This window comes from Idiotropiscis lumnitzeri, chromosome 6 (genome assembly GCF_059441095.1).
Source record: "Idiotropiscis lumnitzeri isolate Australia: NSW breed Sydney's pygmy pipehorse chromosome 6, RoL_Ilum_1.0, whole genome shotgun sequence".
NCBI lineage: Eukaryota > Metazoa > Chordata > Actinopteri > Syngnathiformes > Syngnathidae > Idiotropiscis > Idiotropiscis lumnitzeri.
The window spans coordinates 15,490,005-15,515,748 of NC_142396.1; the positions used below are offsets into that span (position 1 = coordinate 15,490,005).

The window sequence follows — 25,744 nt, forward strand, 5'->3', positions numbered from 1 at the left end:
CCCAGACCTCAAGTCAGATTTGGATTGTCCTAATACTAATGAATGTAGCCAGAGGGAGAAGTTTACATGTTTTTTTGTGCATGAGAGCATCAAGGAGTTATTTCATAGGCTTCTTCAATCTGTGATGGTGTTTCAAAGGTGAAAGATGTACATTAACACCTCTACATTCTCTGTTCCGACTGATGGAATTTGTTACTTTTAAGCACTCAATACACACATACTCGCACACACACGCTATAAAGTATCAATTGACTAAATGAATCGGATTGTTCAACGGATATTAAGTCGTATTCAGATTGTCAAGCATTGGCTTTGCATCAGTCCTATCAGAGTGTATTTATGTATTTAAAAAAGAAGGGAGGAGCCATGAGGAGGACAGACAATTGTGTGGCAAGTCTTGAGAGGATCCTATGAAGGTTGTCATTGATTCTGAGGTGTTCTGCACTGCATCTCTTGAACTGGAAACAGGATTTTCTTCTCACTCCACACCAATGTTGTTATAAGCGAATGAAATGACCACCCACCCCCATTTCTTAAAATAGACATACCACACCTGCCTGCAAGCCATTTCCCCAGCACTCAGGCAATCCCTGCCGGCTCCCAACGTAACACTCTCTTGGACCATCCATCTCTAACTTATCCCATTTGTGTCACTTGCCTGGTCGTTAACATTGCAGCCTGGAAGAGCTTTAAATAGCTAAATGAAAGATACTTACGCCCTTAAATGCACCGTGTTGGGAAGCTGTATTATTCTCCCCCTTATATGGACAAATGGCTTTCAGGTGGAATTTCATACCACATACTTTCAATGTATTGAAAATTTGGGTTTGGGGTAAAACCACATTATATTAAGGGACAATATGAATAAGCAAAAAAAAAACTGAGATGATCAAATGACAGTACATCACCATTACATATGAATTGTAATGGTGTTTGCTGCTGCATCTGCACGACAGTCTCATGCTTTTATCTCCACCTGTATTCATTGTATGCATTGGGGTTCTTATCATCTCCCCAAAATAATATCATCCCAGCAATGCGTAATGCGTTTTAGTGAGTCATGATAACACTGTTCAAACATTGATTATCATTCTGTCTGATTGCTTAGCCTGATCAAACGCAAACAAGAATGCCTCTCGCAGTGTTGGTCATTGTTCAAACACTGCATGGGGGATGGAAGGAATACAGAAGAGACTGAAAGAAGATAACAAGACAAGATGTGGTCAATTTCTCAAGCTATTAGAAGAAGTGTGAGATGACAGTGGGGAGAGAAACAAAAGGCAAAGGTGATTAGTCAATCAAGCAGTCTGAATGGGCACATTTCATGCTACACTTCTCGACTGGTGTTTATTTTGATACTTTTCTGTGATCAAAGCAACTTTCTTCAACTGCTGTCAGCACTGGATCGTTTTTGTCTCTCAGATCTATTTGTAGGCTTGCAGTTCTTTTTTAGTTGCCGTTGATTCTGTTTTCTTTATCAGTGGCGTCTGGTACAGTCATGTGTTTGAATCTATGGTTACTTAAAAAGTGCGTGGTAAATGTGTGACTATGAGTGTCTGTATGGGAGGAAACAGAAGCTGTAAAAGGCGAGTCAGGGTTCAGGGAAAGAGCTGCCAGACACATACGTCACGGTTGAAGATGGTTTATGAGTTTCTTCTTAATGTGTGTGAATCATGAGAAGTGAGCAAATCCTCCTTCAGCACTGTCTGATACAGAAACAAATCAAGGGTTAAACCCAGGTTGCGAGTCCAGATGTCAGTATTAAAATCGTGTCATTTGCTTCACAGGCCCTTCCTCTTGCTGCCGCCTCTGATGGAGTGGATCAGAGTGGCCGTAGTTCATGCTGAACATCGGAAGAGTCTGCTGGTGGACACTGATGATGTCAGACAGACTGCCAGGCTGCTCCTTCCTGGACTGGACTGTGAGCCCAGACAGCTTAAGTACGTGTCAACACACGTATACCCACTGTGTGGAATGTCAACTCTGCACCTGGTCACATGACCGGTGTTGTACTTACACTTACTACCAATGTGCTACTTCTTAACATCGAAACAAATACATCCAAAACAGTGTATTTGTGATGAGCTTGTCTCTTAAGATTTTCTATGAGAATGTCTCAAGACAAACAAAAAAGTCTCTGTCTGAATTGGGAGCAGTACATTTTTTGGCACTAACTAGACTACATGGTGCATTCCAGCTTGCCTACTCAGCTGACAATTTGTCTGTCTCCTCGTCAGGCCTGAGTGCTGCTTCAGCTCCTTCAAGCGTTTGGACTCCAAGGCAGCCACAGACAAGTTCCACCTCGACTTGGGCTTCCGGATGCTCAACTGTGGCCGTACAGATCTCATCGGCCAAGCCATCGACCTGCTGGGACCCGATGGCGTCAACAGCATGGATGACCAGGTGCTGACCAGCCTCATTTTGTTGCTGTTTTAAGACACTTCATATGTGTTGCGAGGACAGCAACACACAGAGAGAACACGCTTAAAGATCAACTATTTGGTTCTTTTCTTGTCCTCTCTTGCCATCTCTCAGGGGATGACCCCTCTAATGTACGCCTGTGCCGCTGGAGATGAGGCACTCGTTCAGATGCTGATTGATGCTGGTGCCAACCTTGATGTGGCGGTAAATGTTCTTGAGCAATTCCGGCTTCATTCTTGAACCTCATCTAGTCTTTATATGTAAAAGAGGGGGCCCTTCTGACTCGGCGCAAGAGGTGAGGTGCCCCCTTGCACTGGTCGGTAGTTAATTGCAGACTCCATTCACACTCAAATTAACACCAATCACTATTTGGAGTCTCTCGCGAACCTACTGTGAATGTTTTTGACTTGTGTGAGTAAACTGGAAAAGACAGACAAAATGTACACAGACAGGCCCCCGTCAAGATTTATTGTGAGGCAGACGCGCTAACCACATGCTCCACCATGCCATAGAAAACAAATCACATAGCTGTAAAATAACAGCAGCAGCAACACTAAACACAGCACTTTATTTTTAATGACTTGGCATAGACAGCGTGAATATGTTTATTGTTTGTGGTGCTGATTATGAGGCTCTTCTTCGATTTTCATGATATGTTTTTTTTTTCTGAGTCTGATCTTGATGTGTAACTCCGATTTGACAGGTTCCGCCGTGCTCCCCGAAACATCCGTCTGTGCATCCTGACAGCCGTCATTGGGCGGCACTCACCTTCGCCGTGCTGCACGGGCACATCTCAGTGGTGCAGGTGGGCAACAAAATACACATTCTCATGCGTTGGGTGGTAGTGTGGTCGTCTTCGGTTTGAGCCACACGACCTCACATTAAGAAGTAGAAAGTACTTTCACAATGACAGCGTCTCGTGCTACAAAGTCCATAGTGAACGTGACACACGATGGCCTTTCAAAAGCGCACTGACAAATGTGAGTTCCGTGGATGTCAGACATTGTTGAATGGAACACTGGATGTGCTGTGTCTCTGCAGCTACTGTTGGATGCTGGGGCCAGTGTGGAGGGAGCGGCAGTCCGTAATGGACAGGAGAACACGGCAGACACACCGCTGCAGCTGGCTTCGGCAGCAGGTTGCTACACAAACGCACACACACGCACATAAATAACACTACATAAGCCAAAACTATCATTAGACTCAAACAACTGAGCGTGTTATCATCATCAATCACGCATGTGGTCATGTGCCATCACAGAGGGCGAGTTGTGAATGTAAAACTGGACAGAGAAAATCAAAGGCTAAATGGAGGCTTAGCGAGGAAGAGGAGCGCTGCCTCCGGCAGTTTGCAAGCTTGGGGCAACATTCCTTTGTGGGATCATTTGAGAGGCACAAGTGCTGCAGGGGAGGACAGGCATGCTCTGCATAACCACACTGACAGCGTGTGAAGAGTCCAATATGACTGTATTTGCTGCTTTCAAACCACGACACGATGACTACTATGACCATAATGACATTGAATACAAGCCTTGCAAAATTTTGAGTTTACAAATAATGTTCGGCTTTGCGTCAAGTGGTCAGCTTGCCTTGACATTTGTTTTTAAATTGTAGCTACCTGAGTGAAAGGTTAGCCTTAATAAAAAAAAAGCTGTGTGTTCATGAGACGATGCATTATACTCTCCACTATTCTTCCTGTCTAATATAATTTAATAAATATCACAATGCAATCTATTAAGATTCTTTCTATTTAGATTTAATCTATTTAGATTAAGTATCCTGTGCTATATCTAGTACATAGTTAGAATATTTCGTTTTAGTTAAAAAAAAAAAAATGAATCTGTTTCCCAATTCTGCATTTTATTTACTGCTCATAGCCATGTCTGGATGTAACTGATTTCAACTACATTGTGTCCAGGCAACTATGAGATGGTGACGTTGCTGCTGGCAAGAGGTGCTGACCCATTATCAAAGGCCCGTGACGGAAACGCCCTGACGTCATCTCTCTACGAAGACATGAACTGCTTCAGTCACGCTGCGGCACATGGCCACAGGTACTTGCCCTCCCTCTTTCAAAAGAACATGAATATACTGCACAAACATGGGATGTGAATTGCTTTATTTTTAAATCCGTTATTGCACACTTGTGAACATCTAATTAGCACACTGTGTCATCAATTGAGTGCAAGGGTTGTTTTTTTGTCTTTTTTAACTTCAGTGCAAATTGTAGTGGTGGGGCTTGATTTCAAACAAAATGAGTGAATTGGATTCTTTGTAATGACATTTACTTTTAGATTGGAAAACAATGATCAATATTTTTTGTCTATTTTCCATAAGGCTGCGACACAAGCTGTCTTCATAAGGCTCTATCGTCAAGCTTTTAAATACATTTTAGAAACTTTCAAGTCACTGTATAAGCCATGATGTGATGTGATGTGATGTGATGATGTGTCTTTTTACGATCCAAACCCAATTGGCGTGGCAAGTCATGTTACTCCTCCACTTTCAGTTAGTCGGACTAGCATTACCTTGGTTGTGCCCACCGCAACACATTTTTAAATGTGATTGAAAAAACACCTGTTTGTTTGTATTTGTATGGTAACGACTAGTTGGAATTAACACATTCAAATGCTGGCCATAAGAGCAATATCACCTGTGTTTAACTTGTTTCATGGCCACTTTTGGTTTGCAGCAACCTTTTGCTTTTACTATCCATTTGTCTGCAAGCACCAGATGGTAGCATAAATCTCTGCACCTGCTCTCTCAGGCTGAGTGTGAACACAATATAGACTCAACACGTCACATTCCACAAAGAGCGGGACAAGCGGGAGGCCGCAGGGTCACAGACGCGGATGGATGCGCTGCGACACGAGTGCCTATAAATCTGTCCGCGCCTTCCCCTGCTCGTTTTCGCCTCTCTCCTCCGCGTCCTGGTCGCGCACACCAACTTCCTTTTCTTTATCTTGTCAGGAACGTGCTGAGAAAGCTCCTGACTCAGCCTCAGAAGGTTCAAGAGGATGTCCTGTCTCTGGAGGAGATACTGGCTGAGGGGGTGGAAGGGGAGGAGGAGATGATCTGCCCTTTCCTCCCACTTTCCACGCTGCCCAACCCTTCCGCTGGCCCGGGGGCTGTAACGGAGGGAGGCTTAGCCAGACTGTGCAAGGCCAGGATGAAGGCATTGCAGGAGGCCAGCTACTACAGCGCCGAACATGGATACCTGGACGTTACTATGGAGCTGCGAGCGCTGGGTAGCTAAAACATGGCCACTGAACCGCCACTGATTTAGATTTTCTTTTCCGTTTTTTTTTGTTTTTTTTAAATGAAACGGACGAAAATTTCCCCAACTATGTTCAAGTTCCCTATTCAGAGCACCACTAAAGCTACAAGAGTTTTCATCAACAAAAAGCTCAGTGCATTTAGTTAACCAAAACTAGTCCAAACGCTGATTAAGAGCCAACCTTCAGTTTAGTAAATACCTGCTTTATTCATATCAAGTTCCATAAATGTCCATCGAAAGTATGCAACTTGTAGAAATCTGAATTTTGCACGCCTAATGTCACCCCCACTTGTGTGTCGCTAGGCGTTCAGTGGAAGCTTCACGTGTGGCTCGAGTCCCTGCGGTGCGCCGAGCAGCAGTCCAGAGTGGGCGTCACGTTGTCCCTCCTCAGGGAGTTTACCTCCATCAGAGAGGAAGATTACTGTGAGGAGCTGCTCACCGTGGGCCTGCCGCTCATGTTCAGCATCCTGCGAACCACCAAGGTAGGCCCCTAACCTTTTACTCCTCCCTCCCCCACCCACACACACATGCCTTCAAAACACACCATCACCATCATCTGTTTGTTCATGTTTCTTCGCAGAGTGATGCCATCATCCAACAGTTGTCACACATTTTTAGCCACTGTTTTGGCCCAGCTCCTCTTCCTGCTGTCCCCGAAATGAAGGCAACTCTCTCAGCACAATTGGGTATGAGCGCTACTCTATTTATTTTTTTTTAAGACACTGATTGGACACAAATTTAGTTCGACCTGTCCTGTCAAATTATAGCCAATACAAGAACTCTTTGCAAATATAGATGAAGCTGTCAAAAGAGGAATGAGTTTATTATTATGGTTATTGTGATAGTCCACTTTACTGCAGAATTTAGGATAGGATTGATGGATATAAAATACGCATGAAACATTACTGTTTCCGTGTTTCAAAATTTGGTAATGCAAACTAATTAAAGGTCATGATGTCATTCTGTTTCTATTTGAAATCTTTGTTATATACGTTGTCACTTGTTTCCCTAACGTTTCCCTGCAGATCCTCACTTCCTGAATAACCAGGAGATGTCAGATGTAACTTTCTTGGTGGAAGGCAAACCCTTCTATGCCCACAGAGTCCTGCTCATCACAGCTTCTGACAAGTCAGTGCCGTTGTGTCTACTCACACCCCTTAATCAACATGTTTGTCTTCAAATGTTTTAATAAGACGATTTTCCTCTCTCTCTCCCAGATTCAAATCTCTGCTGGCGTCCTTTGGCTCTGATACAACTGCCAACAGGAAGATTGAGATCAGTGACGTCAAATACAATGTTTTCCAGGTACGTCCAATTCTAAGATTACACAAATGAATATTGTCTATCATTTTAAAGCAGCACAACAAACCTGACATAATGAGTGGCTTTGACATCCATACAGATGATGATGTCATACCTGTACTGTGGAGGAACGGAGTCACTTAAAACCAGAGTGCCTGATTTGTTGGAGGTGAGAACTATTTTATCATCATAAAACGATCACATCCGTCAGGCCTTGACATACCTACATGTCCTTTTAAGATTTTAATTGTTGACCTTTGGTTCAGCTTGATTGAAAAGGTCTTTTTAAATGCACTTTCTTTTTTTCTTTCAGCTATTGTCAGCCGCGTGTGTGTTCCAGCTGGGGGCTCTGCAAAGGCATTGTGAGCTCATCTGCTCTCAGCACATCAACCTGGATAATGCAGTTAGCATTTACAAGACTGCCAAGGTAACACAATACACAAACAATACACCCTCTCACTTACAGACAGCTTCTTGGTGTATGACATGCATTTTGTAAAGCAAAAAGAAATAAGATCATGCGATTGTGTTTTGTCTCAGGCTCACGGGTCAGTGGAGCTGAGCTCGTTCTGTGAAGGTTACTTCCTGCAGCAAATGCCGGCACTAATGGAGCGGGAGACCTTCAGGTATCTGCTCCTTGGATGCCGACAAGGCAGCAGCTCCACCTCTACACTGGCCCTCAACCAAGGCGAATCACCCCTGGATGAGCTCGAGGTCGCTCTGGCCCGTCGGCTACGCTCGCTCTACGTCACATCAAGAGTGTGAGGACACCAGGACAACATGCAAAAAAGCAGACATTTTTTCCCTATGGCAATACACGTGTGATGTAGAATATCCACAGTGACTGATGTAGTTTGTTGAGCACCCGACTTGGACTTATTTGTGGTGTACAGAATGTTTGGAAAGGGCTCAGGAAGCTTCTTGTGGGAGGGGGGAATGAGAACTGTAAGCCACTGCTACCCTCTAGTGGGCAAAATAGTAACTAACCGCCTTGGAGCAAGTGGCTCTCCAGACTGAAGCACACGAGCCATGCTGGACTTGTGGGCTTGTTCCATCAGAACTAACTAAAAATGTAAAATGCGAGGTCAGTGACATGCACGTTTCTTTTCATTTTGCCCTCCAAAATGACCACATAATCCATTCTTTCTGAGTTTTTATTTAATGAGAAAAAATATTTTAGAGTATTTAACAGGATCTTCTTATCTTTTGTTCTTTTTTTTTTCCAATCCAAAATTGTTTTTACGTTGTTTTCACTGTTCGAGGTACACTCTAAAGTCACTTAAGCTTAGCTATGCTGAGGCTGAATTCTTTGTAGCAACAGGAACAAAATGTGGGATTCATGAAAAGTTGTCTTGAATATTTTATAATAAATATACACTTGGTATTCACTAATTGTCTTTTTGGAATTCAGCAATACATAATTGTAAATGCTTAATTTAAATGTTGCCATGGCAGGTGACTCGGGAAAGTGGGACACACTTAAATATACCGTATACTGGATCAGAGGTCAACGACACACTGTTCTGATAAAAGCTCACCTGTCACTAGGCATTGTGATTTCCGAGGAATGTTGAAGAAATTATTATATTATTGATATTTCTTATCAGGTTAAATAATAGTTGATAATGTAAGAAATGTCTTCACATGAATGAATGCCATTAACAGGGAATTAAAGCTAAGTTGGATGTAATTTCTTAAGTGTGTATCAAACCCGTAGCCTTTCACATAAATCAGTAGCCAATAAATATTTTTTTCCATTTCAAAAATGTTGGGGACCCCTGACAAAATCTAAAGCAACAACGCATGCAGGGGACTCGCCTACGAAAGAAAAAGATACACACCATAACGGAATGATTTTATTTTCTCAGCATGATGATGCTCACAGTTATGTTATATGGGGATTACATCAGTCTCTTTAGTTCCTGCTCTGGCTCTCACTTGCTGTCCTCTGAGATGCTTGCTTTCCATTTGTAGAAAACAAAGGAGAGTTGACATGAGGGTATTGCTTTGTATTGGTAAGTATTCATATACTCTCCCTGTGCCTTCTGTACACCCACATAAGACAGCTCAGGCGTCCGAGACCTCCGTAGAGTGGCACAGAGTGAGAGGCATTGCTCAAAAACGTTGTGCGCAAGATAAAGAGAAGGGGGAAAGATTGGCAAGTGGGAGGGGATTAAAAAAAAAAAAAAAAAAAAAAAAAAAGGGACAAGTTTAAGCCGAGGTAAAAAAAGGAGGGGGTGGGTCGGCCAACATAAAAGGTACCTTTATGGCCACTGATCAGCGTGGAACATGTACACCAAAAGCCATGCAAAGAAAAGCTCATGTTTGACATGCACACAGCAATACAAGCTAAACGTATAGAGCAGGAATCCCCAGCATGGTAAAGAAGACAATCAGCCCCATTTTTGAACCGTCTATTTACAAAGAGAAGATCTGTAGATCAACGTTGTCCTTCTCAGGCCCAGCCTATGCAAACAATAATATAGAAACTGACAAATATCAATAAAAGAGCATTCCCTCTCTCCAAAAAGAGGCTAAGTCTACATTCTTAAATCATTTTTTTGTTGTTGTTGTTGTTTTTTTTTCACAAGTTCTCTTTTCACTCATTGCTGAGGAAAAGCTTCATCATTCAGCTAAAATTAGATCTTGTTTTTCTTCAAATGGTGACCCATTTACAAACACACAAGAGGGTAATAATAAATAACATTCAACTGACCTAACAGCTTTGTTCATATAAATAGTCAAGTTATAATAAATTAGGAAATGACACCATGACATGAATAAATAAGGGCCAAAAATACAAAAATAAGCACATGTATCACATAATGTTTGTTTGTTCTTCTCTTTCTACTGCTGGTAAGTACGTGAGCGAGAGGTCTGATGGAGAACTGAAGACAAAGTGCTGCAGAGAACATGAAAGACAAAAATGATCATGTGACCAAAAATACACTGATGATTTCTCCTATTGGCTACCAAAACATTGTGTCACAACGAGACAACTCTTTGACTTTGTACATCAGAAATGACAGCAGTCTGTACAACAGAATAAATCATTCATTTTCAGATAACCACCCACCCGTCCACATTGTTAGGACCCCTCAACTTCTCTCTGAAATCACAGTTCCAGTTCATTTGCAGCAGTAGTGGGTAGTTCGGGTAAAGTCAGAATTTGACATGGAGTTCATCTCAAAGAAAGCACGTTAAAGGAAAAAAAAAACTAAAAAATACAATCCAGCGAGCGTCCATGTCTGCTCTCCTCCGCCTCTTGCTTGTCTCTTCTTTTTCTTGGTAATACATCCCAGAGTTTAGTGTGCATACTGGAAATGTGCTGGTATGCATGTTGAGTCTCTTAGCAAAATGCTTGTTTTCTGAGGCAAGCGTGCTCAGTGTGTATGGAGGGGGCGGGGCAATCGGGAACACCAAAGGAAATGTCTTCTACTTCTACTGTCAGGGCACAGCGGGTTGGGAGGGATGAAGCATGTGTTTCCATGGTAACCCAAACCTCTCGAAAGTAGTCCTCCATGCGCACGTCTCTGGGGTGGGGCGGTGCGGGGGCGGGGGTCAGGAGGGAGGGACGGGGATGGGACTTAATAGGTTTTCTGGATAAGTCCTGGGATGGAAGACAAGTGAGGTTAGCACACACACTTTAGCAGCACGAAAAAAGGACGTGAGATGGTGCAAAGGAGGGATGAGGAAAAGATGGTGATCCCTATCTAGTTCGGTTCTAGCGACTCCTCTTGTAGCGTCAACTTGACAAGCGGACATTTGGCGGCATTGTTTTCCTGCTCGTGCCTGCGGGCGTGCGCGGGCGAGGGGCAGCGCTTGGATGGCACCTGGCCGTTCTTCTCGTCTGAAAAGAGGTGTCGAATTACGGCAGACACGTTACTCAAGGTGCCGACGAGGCACACGGGGGCGAGCGTGCCAGGGAAGTAAAGGGAGCAGGGGGAGGAGACGAAGAAGAGTGGGCCACAAATGCTGCGCAGTTCACTAAGTTTAAGTGCACTTATTGATGTGAATAAAGATGGTGGAGTCATCGTTACAATTTCTGCCTTTATTGGTCTGCTGTACAGGGTCTAAAAGTATCTGTCTTCGTCAAGAACATCTGAGTCAATGTCAAGCAAAATCAGAACTTTCGGCTGTAGGTGAAAAATGATTGGCTGTTAACTGCATGAGATAGAAGTCGACTACCATGCAAAGCAAAATACAAATACAATGGCGTTATTTAGTAAATTAAGCTGAGCAAAACTTTGCTTTTAGTTACACTTGGTCCTTCTGGTATGAAATAGATAAGAATTACACAGCAGAAGCCAAACACTTTTCAACACAAAAATCTAAAAGTATCAATTGTTTGAAATTTGAAGAAATATCATTTTTATTATGAGCAACTCTCTGGAAACCCAACTAATGTGGTATTACGTCGCCCTGGTCACCCCGCTGAAAACTTTCTGGCGGCGACCCTGGCTTGAGCTCACTGGCAACCCGGATGAGGACAAGCGCTATACAACATACATAGATGGATGATTTGGTTCGTCACAACATGAAGAAAGTGAGTCAAAATATCTCGCACTGCTCAACCGAAACAGCTGCAGAGTCCCAAGTAGTGTGCTGGCTAAAGAAGCGAGATTGAGCTAAGCAATTGGCTGCAGCAACACTGCAGTGAAAACCTTTTTTTAGCTGCTGACTTTTCATACTGATTGTGTGCCATCATTTCTGCCTAGCAACAAGGTTTCTAGTAAAGGTGTAAGACATCACAATGAAATCAATCAGAGTGATTGTGTGCTTTACCAGAGTTGCTGTCAATGGCTGTTAAAATGGGATTTGAGCCGTGAACATTTTAGAAGCACATACTACTGATATGTTTTCTGTTTGTAAGGTTGCCACTAAAAGAGATATTGGAATAAGAGTTAGTTAGACAGAGTGCTGATTTGTTCCCAGCATAGAGCAGAGTTAATAAAAAATAAATAAAATAAAAATTAAAGTATTTCACTCTGTATGTAGTAAATGGAACAGTCTGTGGAAAATTCCCCTTCTGTATGCCACCTGAACCTCTGCTTATTATCAACAGCAGTTAAGGGCATACTTGCGTAACAAAGTTACTTGTATCGCCTCTGTGAGTTTTTACTTTGATTATCACACCATTTCAGATGTTGCACCACTGAGCCTTTGTCCTCGTCCACTCCAGGAAATCTCTGGAGATTAAAAGAAGCTTTCTTAAATTTTACATGTGTGGCTTGCTTGGTGGTAAATTAATTAATCAATGGAAAAAAACACCTAAGAGATTAATAACACACCTCTCTATATTGATATATTTCACTTATTTGGCACCATTTTCAACATTGTATGTGTCTAATTTAATGCTGGACAATAAACGAACATTGTACAACGAGGACAGAAAGAAAAAGAATGCATGGAGCACAGCAAAAATGTGCAGGTGGTTGACCAGAAACAGCCAATAAGGTTCACCAAAATTTGTGGACCTTATGTCCATGATGCGAGTGGAGTCGTTGCTCACCAATTAAGCCGCCAACACACCGGACCAAAGCAGCACTCTCACGACCATTGTGTGGGTATAGGAGGACATTAATTACAGTGTTGGCCATGCGGAGTAAGCGAACCACATGGCAGACGTGGTGCTGTCTTCCACACTTCTGGTCTACTCGTTCTCTAAAGTGTTTTGTGCCATCAAAAGACCATCAGGCACTGCAACTTTCACATCAAAAGTGGAATCTCACGACTTATTTCACAGTGTTGGCTGGAAACTATATGGCTACATTCTTTTAGGATTAACGCAGTCATGGCGGCCAGCAAAATTATTTTAAAAATCATTTTTAAAGCGATTAAATATATGAACAATAATAAAGTAAATAATTAGATACTAAATCTGAACTTTTTCCTGCTTCAAATACTTCATGAAAAGTGAAGTATCCCTTAAAGAACATACTGATGACGACTGGCGAGGCCTTTGTGTGAAAAGATGATGCAGAAAAGCACTTTGTGTTCCTCCTATTAACAGCTGTTGTCTTATTTTAAAGGCCCCGCGGCGGGGAAACACGAAAGGTGTGTTAGGAGCCCAACGGGATGAGTTTAATGTGAGCCTGAATTATTGCTCTGTGCATATTGACCTCATTAAGTCATTTCGATAAATCTTAGACTAACATGTCAAAGGGGCAGTGATGCCCTTTTTTTTTTTTTTTGCAATAGCCTCCCATCATGTTTGGAACGTGTTTCCACTGCTACTAATTGCTGAACATGATCTTATGAAGGCGACTCTCATTTGTACCAAGGCCGTAGTCTATTAATTAGCTACACATTTTCAAATATCACAGCAAATTGTTACAGCTGCTCACGACTGGTGAACCAATTACATGCTTTACTGCGGCCGTACGCTTGTAGATTGCAGGACGTATCGGATATACGAAAAAAAATACTCGCCATTAATGGGGTTAACGTTGATGATTAGACAGCACATATCGGTGACGGTGCTGCGCTTTGCCCTTTGAATAAAGACAACAATTACCTAGTTGAATACATTATTTCTGCATTACGGAAGTTCCACAGCAATTTTCTGATGTGCCTTGCAAGGTTAGGAAACTCTGGTAGAAAACAGATATTGGTGCGAGTGTGTTTCCCAATCTCACCAGCAGGGAGAGCCATTGCCACAAAAATGTCCAGTGAGACGAACCAAACACTTCAAGAGAAAAGCTTAGAGTAGAAGATTCTTTCTGTCTTGAGAGAACATGACAAATAATATTCAGCTACTCGGAATAAAACACTTCACTAATTAGACAAACGACAACAAATCCCATGTGGAGCAGAACACACACTCCAACCATCTACTTGGGAGTCAAACGCACAGTACGTCTGCCGGAGTCCGAGTCGCTGTGGTGTTGCCATGGTGACAAAGCCTCCATAAGAATGCAAACTGGCGTTCCATACCTTCCCTGTAATTTTCACAACCAGACAACATTTTGACCCCCGGAGAATGCCGTGAGGGCAAGCGTGCAAAGCAGAGCGTGGCACTTGGAGAGGCAGAGAGTGAGAGTAATGCTGAGGTGGGGTAAGATGAAGGGGTGCAAAAAGGGGATCCTACTCACCAGATAGCTGCTGGACTCCAGGCTGGTCATGTGTGCTTAACAACTGGCTCTGAATGGTCTCCACTACCCGCTTGAAGCGGCGACTGGGTCCTGTAACACCGACACACAAACCAGAGGAAGAAAAGACAGTTGGCTTTAGGGAAAACACTCGTGAGCGGATCTCGGCTGACGTTGGGTAACATACTGGTCCCCAGCCAATTGCAGGGCCACTGCACAGAGGGTCCGACCAAGTAGTGTGAGCAGAATGTTATTGTGGGGCAGAAACGGCACCACCTTGGGAATAGTTGAGGGTACCAAGCTCAAGGGGGCCCAAAGAGACGACTGACATTTGCCCACATCTACCACAAAACATTGGCACTGGTTTAGACGCAACATGTCAGCAATCCTTCGCAATCCATTGCCGCTTCCTAGCTGTTGCTGAGTGGCGTCTAGCAGGGGGGCCCTGACAGACAGCTGGGGTTTGGTCCATATCAGCGACACAACTGGAACCCCCATCAACACATCAATGACAGGCCAGGGTTTGGAAATCTCCAAAATGGAGCCACTTACTAGTAGCCTGGTTTTCAAACACTACGACAACCAAATGAAGGCAACCTTTCACTCAGCGAAAGCAAATAGAAAAAATGTGATAGTGATAAGTGGGAATCTGTATCTTTTAAAAGTATAGCAATACCAATTTATCTCAATCTCACTAAGCATCAGAAAGTTTACTCCACATTATTTACTAACTATTAAATAGCAGATTAAATGATCAAATTGTTTGGATGTAAGAATATATACAGAATTTGTTTGAGTGAGCACACTGAGCAGGTTCCATGTTAATTGCTCCTGCTAGCAGAATAACACACTGTTGTGAAATAATGGATATTAACATCAAATTATTCAGTAATTTTACATGTTAATTAATGAATACAAGATATGTTTGCATGGTCAATCTGGCATGCGACCTTCAGGGGTGGTCAAGAAATATCTCTGCTTGCAAAATATTATTTCTTGAATTACAACCATTTCACCCTAAACAGTACCTGCAACTACGTTTGTCTGCTACAGGAAAATCTTTTATGGCAGCACATCTGATAACCGAAATTTGCGAGATACAATCACTGGCCACAACATTAGTTCAAACTGCACAATGAGATTAGAAAAAAATATGCATCAATGTGACCTTTACAAAGATAATACCGCTCAATTTTGACAATGCCAAAAAGGGATGAGTTTTTAACTCTACCAAGGAGGTTGGGTTACTCTGTTTGCAGGATTAATCAACACTTTAAATTTAGATGAAACTCCTTTTCCTTTGTTTGCCATTTATATTATTAGCATCTTTAGGACTGGAGTAGAATAGAACTGAAAGTTTGAATTCATGACTACTAGCAATATGCATTATTTCATTACAGAATCAGTGCCTCATGGGGTGCCTTGCGCAATGTGCGATATAGTATCACTTCAGTTCTCCTGCTGAGAGCTTTAGAACTAATAGGTTTTGTTTTACACGCTGCATTTTAGTGACATTTGTGGCACGACTGTTGCAAAAATATTTAGTTGGATGTTCAGTAATACCATGACCTTGCACTCAATTGTTATATTTCGGTGAAACCTATGCCAATTTCAAGAAAAGTTTGTTTTGTATTTCTGAACGTTAGATTAATGCATTTGGCACACTGATTGACGTATCATTGTTAGAAAGTCGTTGCCTCGTGCCAGGAATTCTGGAATTTTGTCAAGCTACTTTAATGCGTGAGGCAAGTTATCGTAATCGTGACCGCTTTCTCGAAAGGGTCTCTTCTTGCCTATTTAGCAACGTAGCTTCGAGAGAAAACCCACAAAACTATCTGGAGATCGTGCAACCGCCACAAAGCCAGGAAGCCCAGAGTAGAGATGCACTTTGTATCATCATCATCATCATCATGTATGTAAATCTATCGAGTTCCATTGTAAGGTGAATAAATGTGATATAATCATATAAACATTATTATTGGTATTTTTCTTCATTGACATGCTAGGAGATGTCACATGGTGGTTGTTTGTGCTATACATAATTATTTATATGTGCATACCGCCCAAACTGTAAATAGTATCAGGATTATACATTTTATTTCAATACTGTATGCTATTTACGTGTCAGGATTCAATACATAAATAATGCAGGTAGAGGTTTGTATGTTGATGTTTATATTGCCCTGTGATAGAATGATATTTCCAGAGACTGATTGGATGGTTGACCACGCAGGCGCATCCTTACCTGAGAGCAGGGTGAAGGTGACGGAGTAGATGCCGTTCTCCTTGGTGGCAGCTGTGCTCTCCGTGTAGGTGATGTCCACCTGGAATTTGACCGGCTTCTGGAAGACAGTCGGGCCGGCCGTGGATTTATATTCTGCGCGGAAACTAGTCTGTGAAATGACGCTGTGGCTCAGGCTTGGGATCTGGAAGCAAAGATTTAAAAAAAAGAATTAAAAAAAAAAAGATGAGTGATGGAATTAAACATAACGAGTGACCAAAGTTTCATTTTTCACCCATGTGCTAAAAAAGACAACCCACAATGAAAGGCTGGCCATAAAATGTGAGCCAGAGCCAAATTTGAAGGAAATGAATACCTTGGGGAGTAGTCATGCATGCGAGGGACTTAACCTAATGTAGTCTTCAGTCATCCAACAACATTGTACTCTCCCACCTAAAATGAATTTATATGCCCAATGAACAGGTGAGTTGTAAAATTGTCACGTTCCGTCATAGTGCTGCGGATGTGTTGACATTCCATTAACGTGAGTGTGCTCCAAGGCATAATTCCACTGATTCAGGTGCCAATCTCCTGTCGGGAATACCAGCCAGCACAGCCCGGGGGGGATAATAGCTACCTCTAGGGATGGGGGAACATATTTGACATTGACCTCAGAAGAAAGGCCCAACTTGCTTGCATTTACTCGCCAACTTTGCTAAAATCTAACTGGGGTGAGCATGGCTTCCGTTCAATCACACACGCTGAATGTTCTACTCGATTTTGCGGTGATTACACATGAGATGCTAATGCTTGCTGCATTTCGACAATATAATGTCTTGAGTATTTATTCTATTTACACGCACCAGAGCGACACAAATACAAGTTCAATATATAAAACTACTGGAGAGGCGGCTCACGATTGCCTTCTGTCGTTTTTGTATTGACCTCCATTGAGTCTGCAGTCAGGGGGAAAATAGAAACGATGAACAAAAGCAGTTGGCTGAATTGCTGCATAAATCTGAAACATGTTAGCACACCTTGCGCCTGCCACATACTCATGAGACGCATATCCAGCCTGCTATTAGAAAGCCAGGAAATAGAGTTACCACTGCTACACTCAGTAGGGCACAGGAGGGTGATGTGAGAAGAGTTTGGGAGGAGGGACATAAAGAAGAGAACGAAAGCACTTTTTTTTTTTTTTGCACAGTACTCACTCTGCTGGGCCACTATGTATTGAACGCACCAGTCGTAACGAGAGAAAAAAAAAAACAATGTTGAAGAACGAATACCCGCTGTATTTACTTATAGACAAGTGGCTGTTGGCATTGGTATGCAGACACGATTTGATCAAAAAGAAGACAAAGGACCACTGCAGTAAGGCCAAAGAGTGTCACACTGCAGTGTACAAAACAAAGGCACAGCAACACGGTACACGATTTGTGTTTCGGCTCTTCATATGAACCATAGCAACAACCATTAATATTTAAATTTTCTTCTCGTTATCATCTTCATCATTAGTTTCTTAAGAAGATGCTCTACAATCCTCTTTGAAAACGGAAGCATATTTCATGAAAATAGGATATACAATTTCAAGGGAGCGGCACAGTGAAAAGTGGTCAGCACATTTGGCTCACAGTGCTGAGGTTGGTGGTTCAAATCCGGCCTGAGAGTTATAGGTTCTCTCACATTCCATAAACATGTTTCTTAGGTCCACTGAAGAGTCAACCTTTTCCCCAGGTGTGAATTTAAGTGGTTGTTTTGTCCATACATAATGTCCCACGCCTTAGCCCCCCAGTGACCCAAATAGTATTGGGTCAGCGTCCTCTGAACCAAAGATAAACAATGGAAAAGTCTCATGCACTGTAAAGCTGCGCTGTGGCCGAGATTCACACCTGCGTGGACAAGGCAGATAAATAATAAATGTGATTGACGTTACCGAGAGAAATGCTTGAACGATGTCGGCCTTGATGGAGCTGAGAGGCTTGTCCCTGATGACAATGAAGATCTGCTCCTCTTTTTCCAGGTTGATGAAGTTACCAAACCAGGATTTTTTGGCAAGTCTGTGGGGAGACAACACAAGAAAGTATTAAATGCATGTAAAGCGAATATGTTCAGAGAACAATTAGCTCGGATTATGCCACCTGTGTGACTACCTTTGAATAAGTACAGTATTGTCTTTTCTGTGAGTGACAGTTGCATATATATAATTCAATTTTGAGACAAGTCAACGACTCTTATGCCATTACTGATAGAAAATGGAAAGGGGGCGTGTACGTTTAAAGTTGACTGAATATGTTTAGTTTGCTTTGTGATTTCCTCAGTTTTGAGTGAAGCGCCCGTTCACACAGCTCCTCAAGTTGCTACATCAACGATAGAGTTGACATTCATTTTGCTGAGCCTTTTTAAAGTGATCTCAGCTAAGCAGGACCTTCATAGAGCCGGCTTTGCACGTTCAAATCATTTGATGCACCAGCGTTTGGCACACACAATTGCTTTTAAGAAAAACAATTGTGAGCAGTCTCATGAGCAACCTCCGGCCATGGCCTCTAACAAGCAGGCTGGGGAAAAGCTGTAAAAAAGTCAGCCAAGATGGCCACCGTAAAAGGTGCTTAGGCCTGCGATAATTTAGGGAGTTTCACTGCAAGGGGACCAAAAAGAATTATCCACAAATAAACCAAAATGTTAAGTGATCACATAAATTACTGACTCTTTTATAGCAATACAAGAGATAATGAGATGATAAATTGCAGTAAAGGTATTTTCTCTACCGCTAAAAGAAATGTCACTATTCATCCCAGTCACTGAGAAAGCATACAGTATGCGGCTGGTGTTTGACTGCAATCTACTAAGGAGAAGCTCTTCAGCAGGAGGCTCTCCAATTACCCCTGATGTTTCCCTGCCAGTTGGAAATGTTCAGCCAGCCAACCAAACAGACACACACACGTCAGCCAAAACTTAAGTAATCACCCTTCAATCTGAGTAGCATCACATAGGCAGTCTGCCATTCCTCATAACCAGCCACCTCGTGCAAAAGACAAGGTCAGAGCTAGAAGCTCAGCAGGAAAAAAAAATATTAATCATCATTTTAAATTGCCATGTGCAGGAATATGGCTTTGAGGAATGGCTGCTTGTACATCATTATGATTGTAAAAGTGTAACATTTTCTTACTCTGGGGAAGACTCTGGAGTGAGGCTGGACATCTCTTCTTGTGTAGGAACTGTGGACACATTAGACTTTTTTAGAGTGGAATGAAAAGATGAATCAAAAAATTGGTCATATACAAGCATACAGACCTTGGAGTTTCCTGCGGTGGAAGCGCGGTGAGCCCAGGAAACTGTTCTTGATGGAATTGAGGCGCGTCCTCCATGGCAAACCGCCAATGGAGGGGCTTGGAGGTGGGGTCGGGGTGGGAGTCCCGGCCGGGCTGTCCTTGGGCGTGTGCACCGGCGTGCCCTTTGGGGTGGGGAGGGGACTGCCTCGGGGGGAAGGGTGGGGGGTAACCTGTATGAGGGGGATAGATTTAGGTCGGTGGTCAGTGTATGAAGAAGGCATGGGTGTTACGGGATGAAAGTGGTGTAACCGGATGGGGGAGGGAGGCACCACCGGGTTGAAGGGCACAGACAACTGGGGGTTGGCAGCGAAATTGGAGCGACGGACTTGCGGGCTGTTTAGGACTGAAGCAACTGGGCCTGGGGAGGTTGGTGAAAGTGGGGAGGTTGGTGTGGGGGGCATGGAGACGGATGGAGGGTGTGGTGGGATATGGCACGAAGCCGAGGACTCGGACAAGGATGCCGCATCTAATGAAGCTTCGGGGAGCGGGTTGGATCGTGTCGCGTGAAGAGGCTTCGGAGCAAGTTTGGGCTTGGTCGGGAGCGTCTGAGTCTTGTTAAGGGTCGTCGGCAAGGCCTCAGTGCTCGGGGCCAGCGAGTTAGGTGTAGACATACGAGGACCTGCACGATTAGCCAGAGGCTCAGGGGACGGACTGGGGCTGGTGTTTGGGGACTGTGGTAAGTCAGGGGATTGAGGTTTTTGAAATTTTCTAACAGGCTTTGTGATTCAAAACACACAGGTGAAGGAATACAAATGGCGGAATAAAATAAATACAACCACCAAACAGCCAGATGGCGAGGACGTAAGCCCAAAGTTCATGCACAAGATTGGAAAGAAAAAAAAAAAGAGAAAAGACCATGCAGTTAGGAAACAAAGTGATGTGATACGGGAATAAGAGAATAAAATGAGCAAGCAAAGACACGCCAAAGATCCATTGAAAGACAATTAAACGATAAAAACATACCAAACAGTAGACTCATACACAAATGGAAAAAATGAGCAAACGAGGAAGAAGGACCACCACTACACTTGATCTATTATTGATTTTTAACCTTGAAACTGCAGCCACATTGGGAAAAAATAAGGAATTATAATGGCCAGAATAGTTGCGATATATCTGGCCTTTGAAATCAATTTCCCTTTCAGATGAGATGTGGCATGAGCAGCTTGTTTTCGAATCCTGGATAACCCTGAGTCTTCTCAAGGTTAGTCAGCTGGATACATTCGCTCCTAGCCTATCCGATCCAAGCTTGAAAAGTAGGATTTTGTAAATAATTCCTTGAGCTGGATTTCAACGTGCTAAGGCTGCCGAAAACAGAGTAAGCTATTATAAGCTGAGAGGATGGGGCGAGGAGTTGCTTTCGTCTTTGAGAGAAAACCTTGCTCAACCTTTCTCCTTGTGTGTTCTCACTCGCACTCAATAAATGATACAAAACTGAGCAGAGAGTCACTTTGTGAAAACAATTGTTTGAGAAAATAATACAGCACATCACGACAAATTCAACGAGCAGGAGGACGATGTGACATTTGCAGTAATATCAGTGATATTGCTTAAATTGTTTGTTAAATGTCAGGAGGTGCTGCAATGGAGCCCTAATGACCACAAATTATTTTCTCTTGCATCACACATACACACACATCTCACATGTGCATGTGCCGTGTGGCAGCCTGCTACATTTGAAAGCAGGACACCAAAGTATTTGCATGTGGATGAGATTATTTAGCCTGCTATCGAACATTAAATTCTGTTAACCAGTCAATGAATTTATTTCAATGGATTCGGGTTTCCGTGGTAAATGGTTAATGAACAGCGATCAGGGATTTGAGGTACAAGTCCAGCCGCTAATAAATACTAAACCTGCCTTTGTTATATATAACGCATAACATTTACCACACAAAAAAAGTTGCTCATTTGAATAAGGCCCCCTAGGTCATCTAAACTTAAAAAAAAAATCAAGAATAAAACACCGATGACGAATCATATTCAAACCCACTCTGGCAGTTTTAATTTCTTCTCATCAGTCATCTCAGCTTTCATGAGACACTTGACCTGACACGTGCTTTTTGTGATTCTGGCTGGCAGCTGTGCCACAGGTGAGGTTATTGATCTGGGAAATATATTATTACATGTTTCCACATCGCCCCTGCAATGTGCTCACGTACCCCGAGGGATACGCATACCCTGGCTGGAAAACATTGACATCGACAACGACAAGAAGACATCAGCAGTAGTTAAGATGGTCATCCCACAGGGGAAGCAACTACACGGAAACCGGAGAACTGGGTTCAAGAGGTCTAATGTCACGTACGTGTGTGTGTATTTATGAGGTTAGAAGGTCTTGACTTACCCGTGGGCTGCTGAGCGGGCTGGTGGTGAGGCCTGAGGAGGCTCCGCTAATAGATCGCGACCTGCGGACCAAACACACAAGAGAAGATTGTCAATTGTGGGCCGAACATGCAAAGCTGTTACACAAAGGAAAGGGTCGCAGGCTTGGAGGTCAAATGTTGCGCCGGGTAGCACTAGAGCATATGGCGCCATCACGCCAAGCGCACAGCGAGCGGCTACGAGAGGGAGCGGATAGGCGACAGCACACGGTGCAAGCCCTCATTTGTCAGCAGACATTATTTAGCAGTGACTCACGGAAATGTCAATTGCCTTGACTTGACTGCAGACTCACCTGGAGATCTCTCAGCACTTTTCTAAACATTAGCATTCAAATGAGCTTTTTTGGCTGCCGTTGTTGCTCAGTCGACACTTTGCTAATAAATAAAACATTATGACTTTTTAGATTGTCGGTAGCAGATATCTTGAGGGGGGAAATGAAGTGGGGCATTTGCTGGCATGCCATTCATTTTACATTTCCATGCAGATGCCGTCAGTACCATTGTGAGGCGAGGCGAGCCCCAAATTGAACAATCACGGGACAATCTGTCTCCATCACGCACACACACACACACACACGATCAACACGTACACAAAATGCCTGTCAACGCCAGCTGCTTACTGTCACAACGCTGCTTGTTTTTGTCATTCATTTTACAACCGCACTCTCCTTCTTTTCCACTCAAGCACAAATGAATTTGCAAACATGCTGGCCAGGCCTACACATCTTTGGGTGCCTCGCAAAATCAAAAGGAAACAATGGGAGTTTTCCCTTGAGATCCAAGCACACTGGTTGTAGTGTTTGTGAATGATGCTGATCCCCGGTGTTGGTTTGAGAAATGGAAACAAAACTGCTGACTAATCATGCTAAGGCATGAAAAGAAAAAAAGCGCAATAGGTGGACACGGCCATAAAAAAGGGTGAGTTAGGGTTTATGTCAACCTGAGACACTTTTAATTCATAACTGTGTGAAGAAATGGCTTTCTCCTGAGACATAAAAAAAAAAAAAAAGAGTAACTGCAACAGTGAAAAGATAGCACTCCCACTCACAAGTTATTTTTATAAATATCTCCGTGGTGATTGCACACTGTAATGCGCACACATGAGTGGGCGAGGCTGAGAACAAATGGGCTCAGGCTTGTTTGAGGGAGCAGATGACCAGACAGTTCAATTGAAGGCTCGCAGTTCACGGAGACATGCCCACATCGCTGGTTGCACCTCCTGACAACACAGACACACCCGGCCTCCTCGGCCCATTATGAACATATTGTCGGACACACGCTGCATCTGTTAGTGTTGGACCAGCAGGTCTATAGAGCTAATAATACAGATGGCAATGCTGCACAGTAATGCGCCATCAAAGAGGCCCCCTTGCAGCAAGATGACAATGAATAACTGCTGTTGGCTCTTTAGTGTAAACATCGGCGCACAAAACAAAATGATCCTGTAATCATACATTAGTGCGAGGCTGATTTTTGAATTTTCTAAGAAATGTTCTGAAAAACATACTTTTAAAAATCATAGTTCAAATTTATATTATCATACATATTGCGACATCCATGCATCCATTATCTGTTCCTGTTGTCCTCACAATGGTCGCGGGGGGTGCTGGAGCCTATCACAGCTGACATCGGGCAGTAGGCGGGGTACACCCTAAACTGGTTGCCAGCCAATTGCAGGGCACACAGAGACGAACAACCAGTGTTCCATCAACCTGCCATCCATGTTTTTGGAATGTGGGAGGAATCCGGAGTACCCGGAGGAAACCCACGCAGGCACGGGGAGAACATGCAATCCCCACACAGGAAGGCCAGAGCTGGAATCGAACCCAGAACCTCTGCACTGTGAGGTCATCATGCAAACCAGTCGTCCACCGTGCCGCCCCATTTTGCAACATTTTGATGTAAAGCACTACAGAAAATAAGTAGCAAATGTGCTGATAGTGACGGCAGAATGTTTGCCTCAATCTTTACAAACACAATACTGTATAGCTGTGGGACAACACAGTGTCCACAATTCAGTCATGTACTGCTGAATGGCTTTGTTGCACTTTTTTGTCGGGACTGGAGGAAGACTCTATCCAGAGAGCGCTTGCTGATTTAAGGAACTTCATCCTTTAATCAAATGCACCATTGAACTGCTCTTTCTATTTCTGACTAACAGTTTGCTACAAAGTGCAATGTCCTGTTGTGTGTGTGACCAAAGGCTTTGACAGAGATTCATCCAAAGCACCCGGGGGGGGGGGGGTTCTGATGAGAGATTGTGTGGGATGGCAATAATACAGACAGATTTGAGAGAAGGGAATGGCCTGAAATAAAACAAAACTGATACAAAATATAGTGGGTGGTGCCAGGAGTAACCACGGCAAAGCCCAAACACAATCAGACTGCCCGTTCCTCTTCCTTTGATTCTATTTCAGAAGTGTCTCCTCTCTGTGAAGTAGACAGTCATATCAATCAGCACACTATTTAAAGTCATTTCCTTTCCCGAGGCTGGAGAAACTCCCCGAAGATCGACTAAATTAATATCCACAGCTCAGCTCCTCAAGTTTGAAGATGCAATAAGACCCCTGCAGCTTCTTCTGAAGAGATCTGTAGTAAACATACTTTCTTTGAGTATCTTAAAACACTTTGAGTCGATAATTAGCATCAACCTTAGGAGTTGGTAAAATTGCTCCACTAACCTAACTCATTTAAACGGCATCAAGCGAGGGGAGCGGGTCAGTGAAATGAAAAGCGGAAAAAAAGAAAATGAAAATAATTTAATCAGTTATGACTCACACAGTCGCACGCTTTCATGTTTTATTTCCATGTCATTAAGCTGCCGTCATTACTCCTTGCACACTGTTAGGATTTGAAATGAAAGCAAGGGGTTTCTTTCTTGCTTGCTTGCGACATGCTTGTCATTGTATTTATCAACAGGATTTGATTATTGTGCATCCAGCAATGATTTATGAGTCAGAAAATGTGACCTTGGCGGACTGTAACTGTTAACATGGAAATTATGACTAAGGAGCATTGATATATAGGACAATATTAATAATGAAATGTCATGTCATGTCTCCTATGATTCACACTGATAAGAATTCATCCTGTCAAAGCACACCAAAATCCGTACACCTCAAATGCTGCCTTAATGCTTCATCAATCGGCTGTACTGTCTTTAGGGTCAAAGGAGGCTGAGTGCAAGAAGGTTGTGAAAGTGAAAAATTTTGCTTCACAGATCTCAGGTGAACAACACATTTTTGCAACTACTATCTGCCAGAGAAGCATAAAACAAGAGACTGGAGGGAGAGAAATATACAGAGAAACGTGATTTGGAGGCAGTGAAGCCGCAGTGTATGAAACCGGCAACCAAATCAGCACCGTAGGCAGAGACAATCTGGCTGCATTTGTACATTAGTGAAGCGATGCCACACTAACAGAGGGGAGCAAACTGGGACTGAGGATGAGCGACACACAAGGGAAACAAAGTGACTGAGTAAGACAGACAGAGAATATATATATCAAAAAAAGCATGCATATATGGAGCAAAACACAAAGAAAATAAATAAAATTTAAAGCAGATGGAGGGAAGATGCAGCAGAGCTTCTTTTGATGAACACTATATCGCTAATATCAACGCTAAGGACAAGTCTCGTATTAACCCCTAAACAACTGGGGTTGGACTGAACCTCTTAGCTCAACCCAAATCTTAATTCTTCATTTTACCAACGCAT

General features: G+C 43.0%; 2 protein-coding genes across 4 annotated transcripts in view; one reads left to right on the plus strand and one right to left on the minus strand.

The window, feature by feature from the left end:
* Window positions 1-8,388, plus strand: part of LOC148335397 (ankyrin repeat and BTB/POZ domain-containing protein 2-like) — a 37,488-nt gene extending 29,100 nt beyond the window's left edge. Inside the window, exons 4-17 of the mRNA XM_088297800.1 lie at window positions 1,788-1,940; window positions 2,238-2,403; window positions 2,536-2,625; window positions 3,125-3,226; window positions 3,463-3,559; window positions 4,340-4,475; window positions 5,392-5,669; window positions 6,002-6,180; window positions 6,279-6,384; window positions 6,724-6,826; window positions 6,916-7,003; window positions 7,101-7,169; window positions 7,314-7,427; window positions 7,541-8,388. Of these exons, the coding sequence (XP_088153926.1) occupies window positions 1,788-1,940; window positions 2,238-2,403; window positions 2,536-2,625; window positions 3,125-3,226; window positions 3,463-3,559; window positions 4,340-4,475; window positions 5,392-5,669; window positions 6,002-6,180; window positions 6,279-6,384; window positions 6,724-6,826; window positions 6,916-7,003; window positions 7,101-7,169; window positions 7,314-7,427; window positions 7,541-7,765 (1,906 nt within the window). The 3' untranslated portion in view covers window positions 7,766-8,388. The remainder of the gene's footprint in view (window positions 1-1,787; window positions 1,941-2,237; window positions 2,404-2,535; window positions 2,626-3,124; window positions 3,227-3,462; window positions 3,560-4,339; window positions 4,476-5,391; window positions 5,670-6,001; window positions 6,181-6,278; window positions 6,385-6,723; window positions 6,827-6,915; window positions 7,004-7,100; window positions 7,170-7,313; window positions 7,428-7,540) is intronic.
* A 455-nt stretch (window positions 8,389-8,843) lies between these two features.
* Window positions 8,844-25,744, minus strand: part of brsk2a (BR serine/threonine kinase 2a) — a 166,549-nt gene continuing 149,648 nt past the window's right edge. For 2 of the 3 annotated variants that reach the window (XM_088297802.1, XM_088297803.1), the window contains 7 exons: window positions 21,992-22,052; window positions 19,607-20,360; window positions 19,482-19,530; window positions 18,249-18,372; window positions 16,337-16,517; window positions 14,095-14,184; window positions 8,844-10,850 (listed from right to left, as the gene is read on the minus strand). In XM_088297802.1, the coding sequence (XP_088153928.1) occupies window positions 10,714-10,850; window positions 14,095-14,184; window positions 16,337-16,517; window positions 18,249-18,372; window positions 19,482-19,530; window positions 19,607-20,360; window positions 21,992-22,052 (1,396 nt within the window). In that variant the 3' untranslated portion in view covers window positions 8,844-10,713. The remainder of the gene's footprint in view (window positions 10,851-14,094; window positions 14,185-16,336; window positions 16,518-18,248; window positions 18,373-19,481; window positions 19,531-19,606; window positions 20,361-21,991; window positions 22,053-25,744) is intronic. The other variant, XM_088297804.1, reaches the window with a different exon arrangement.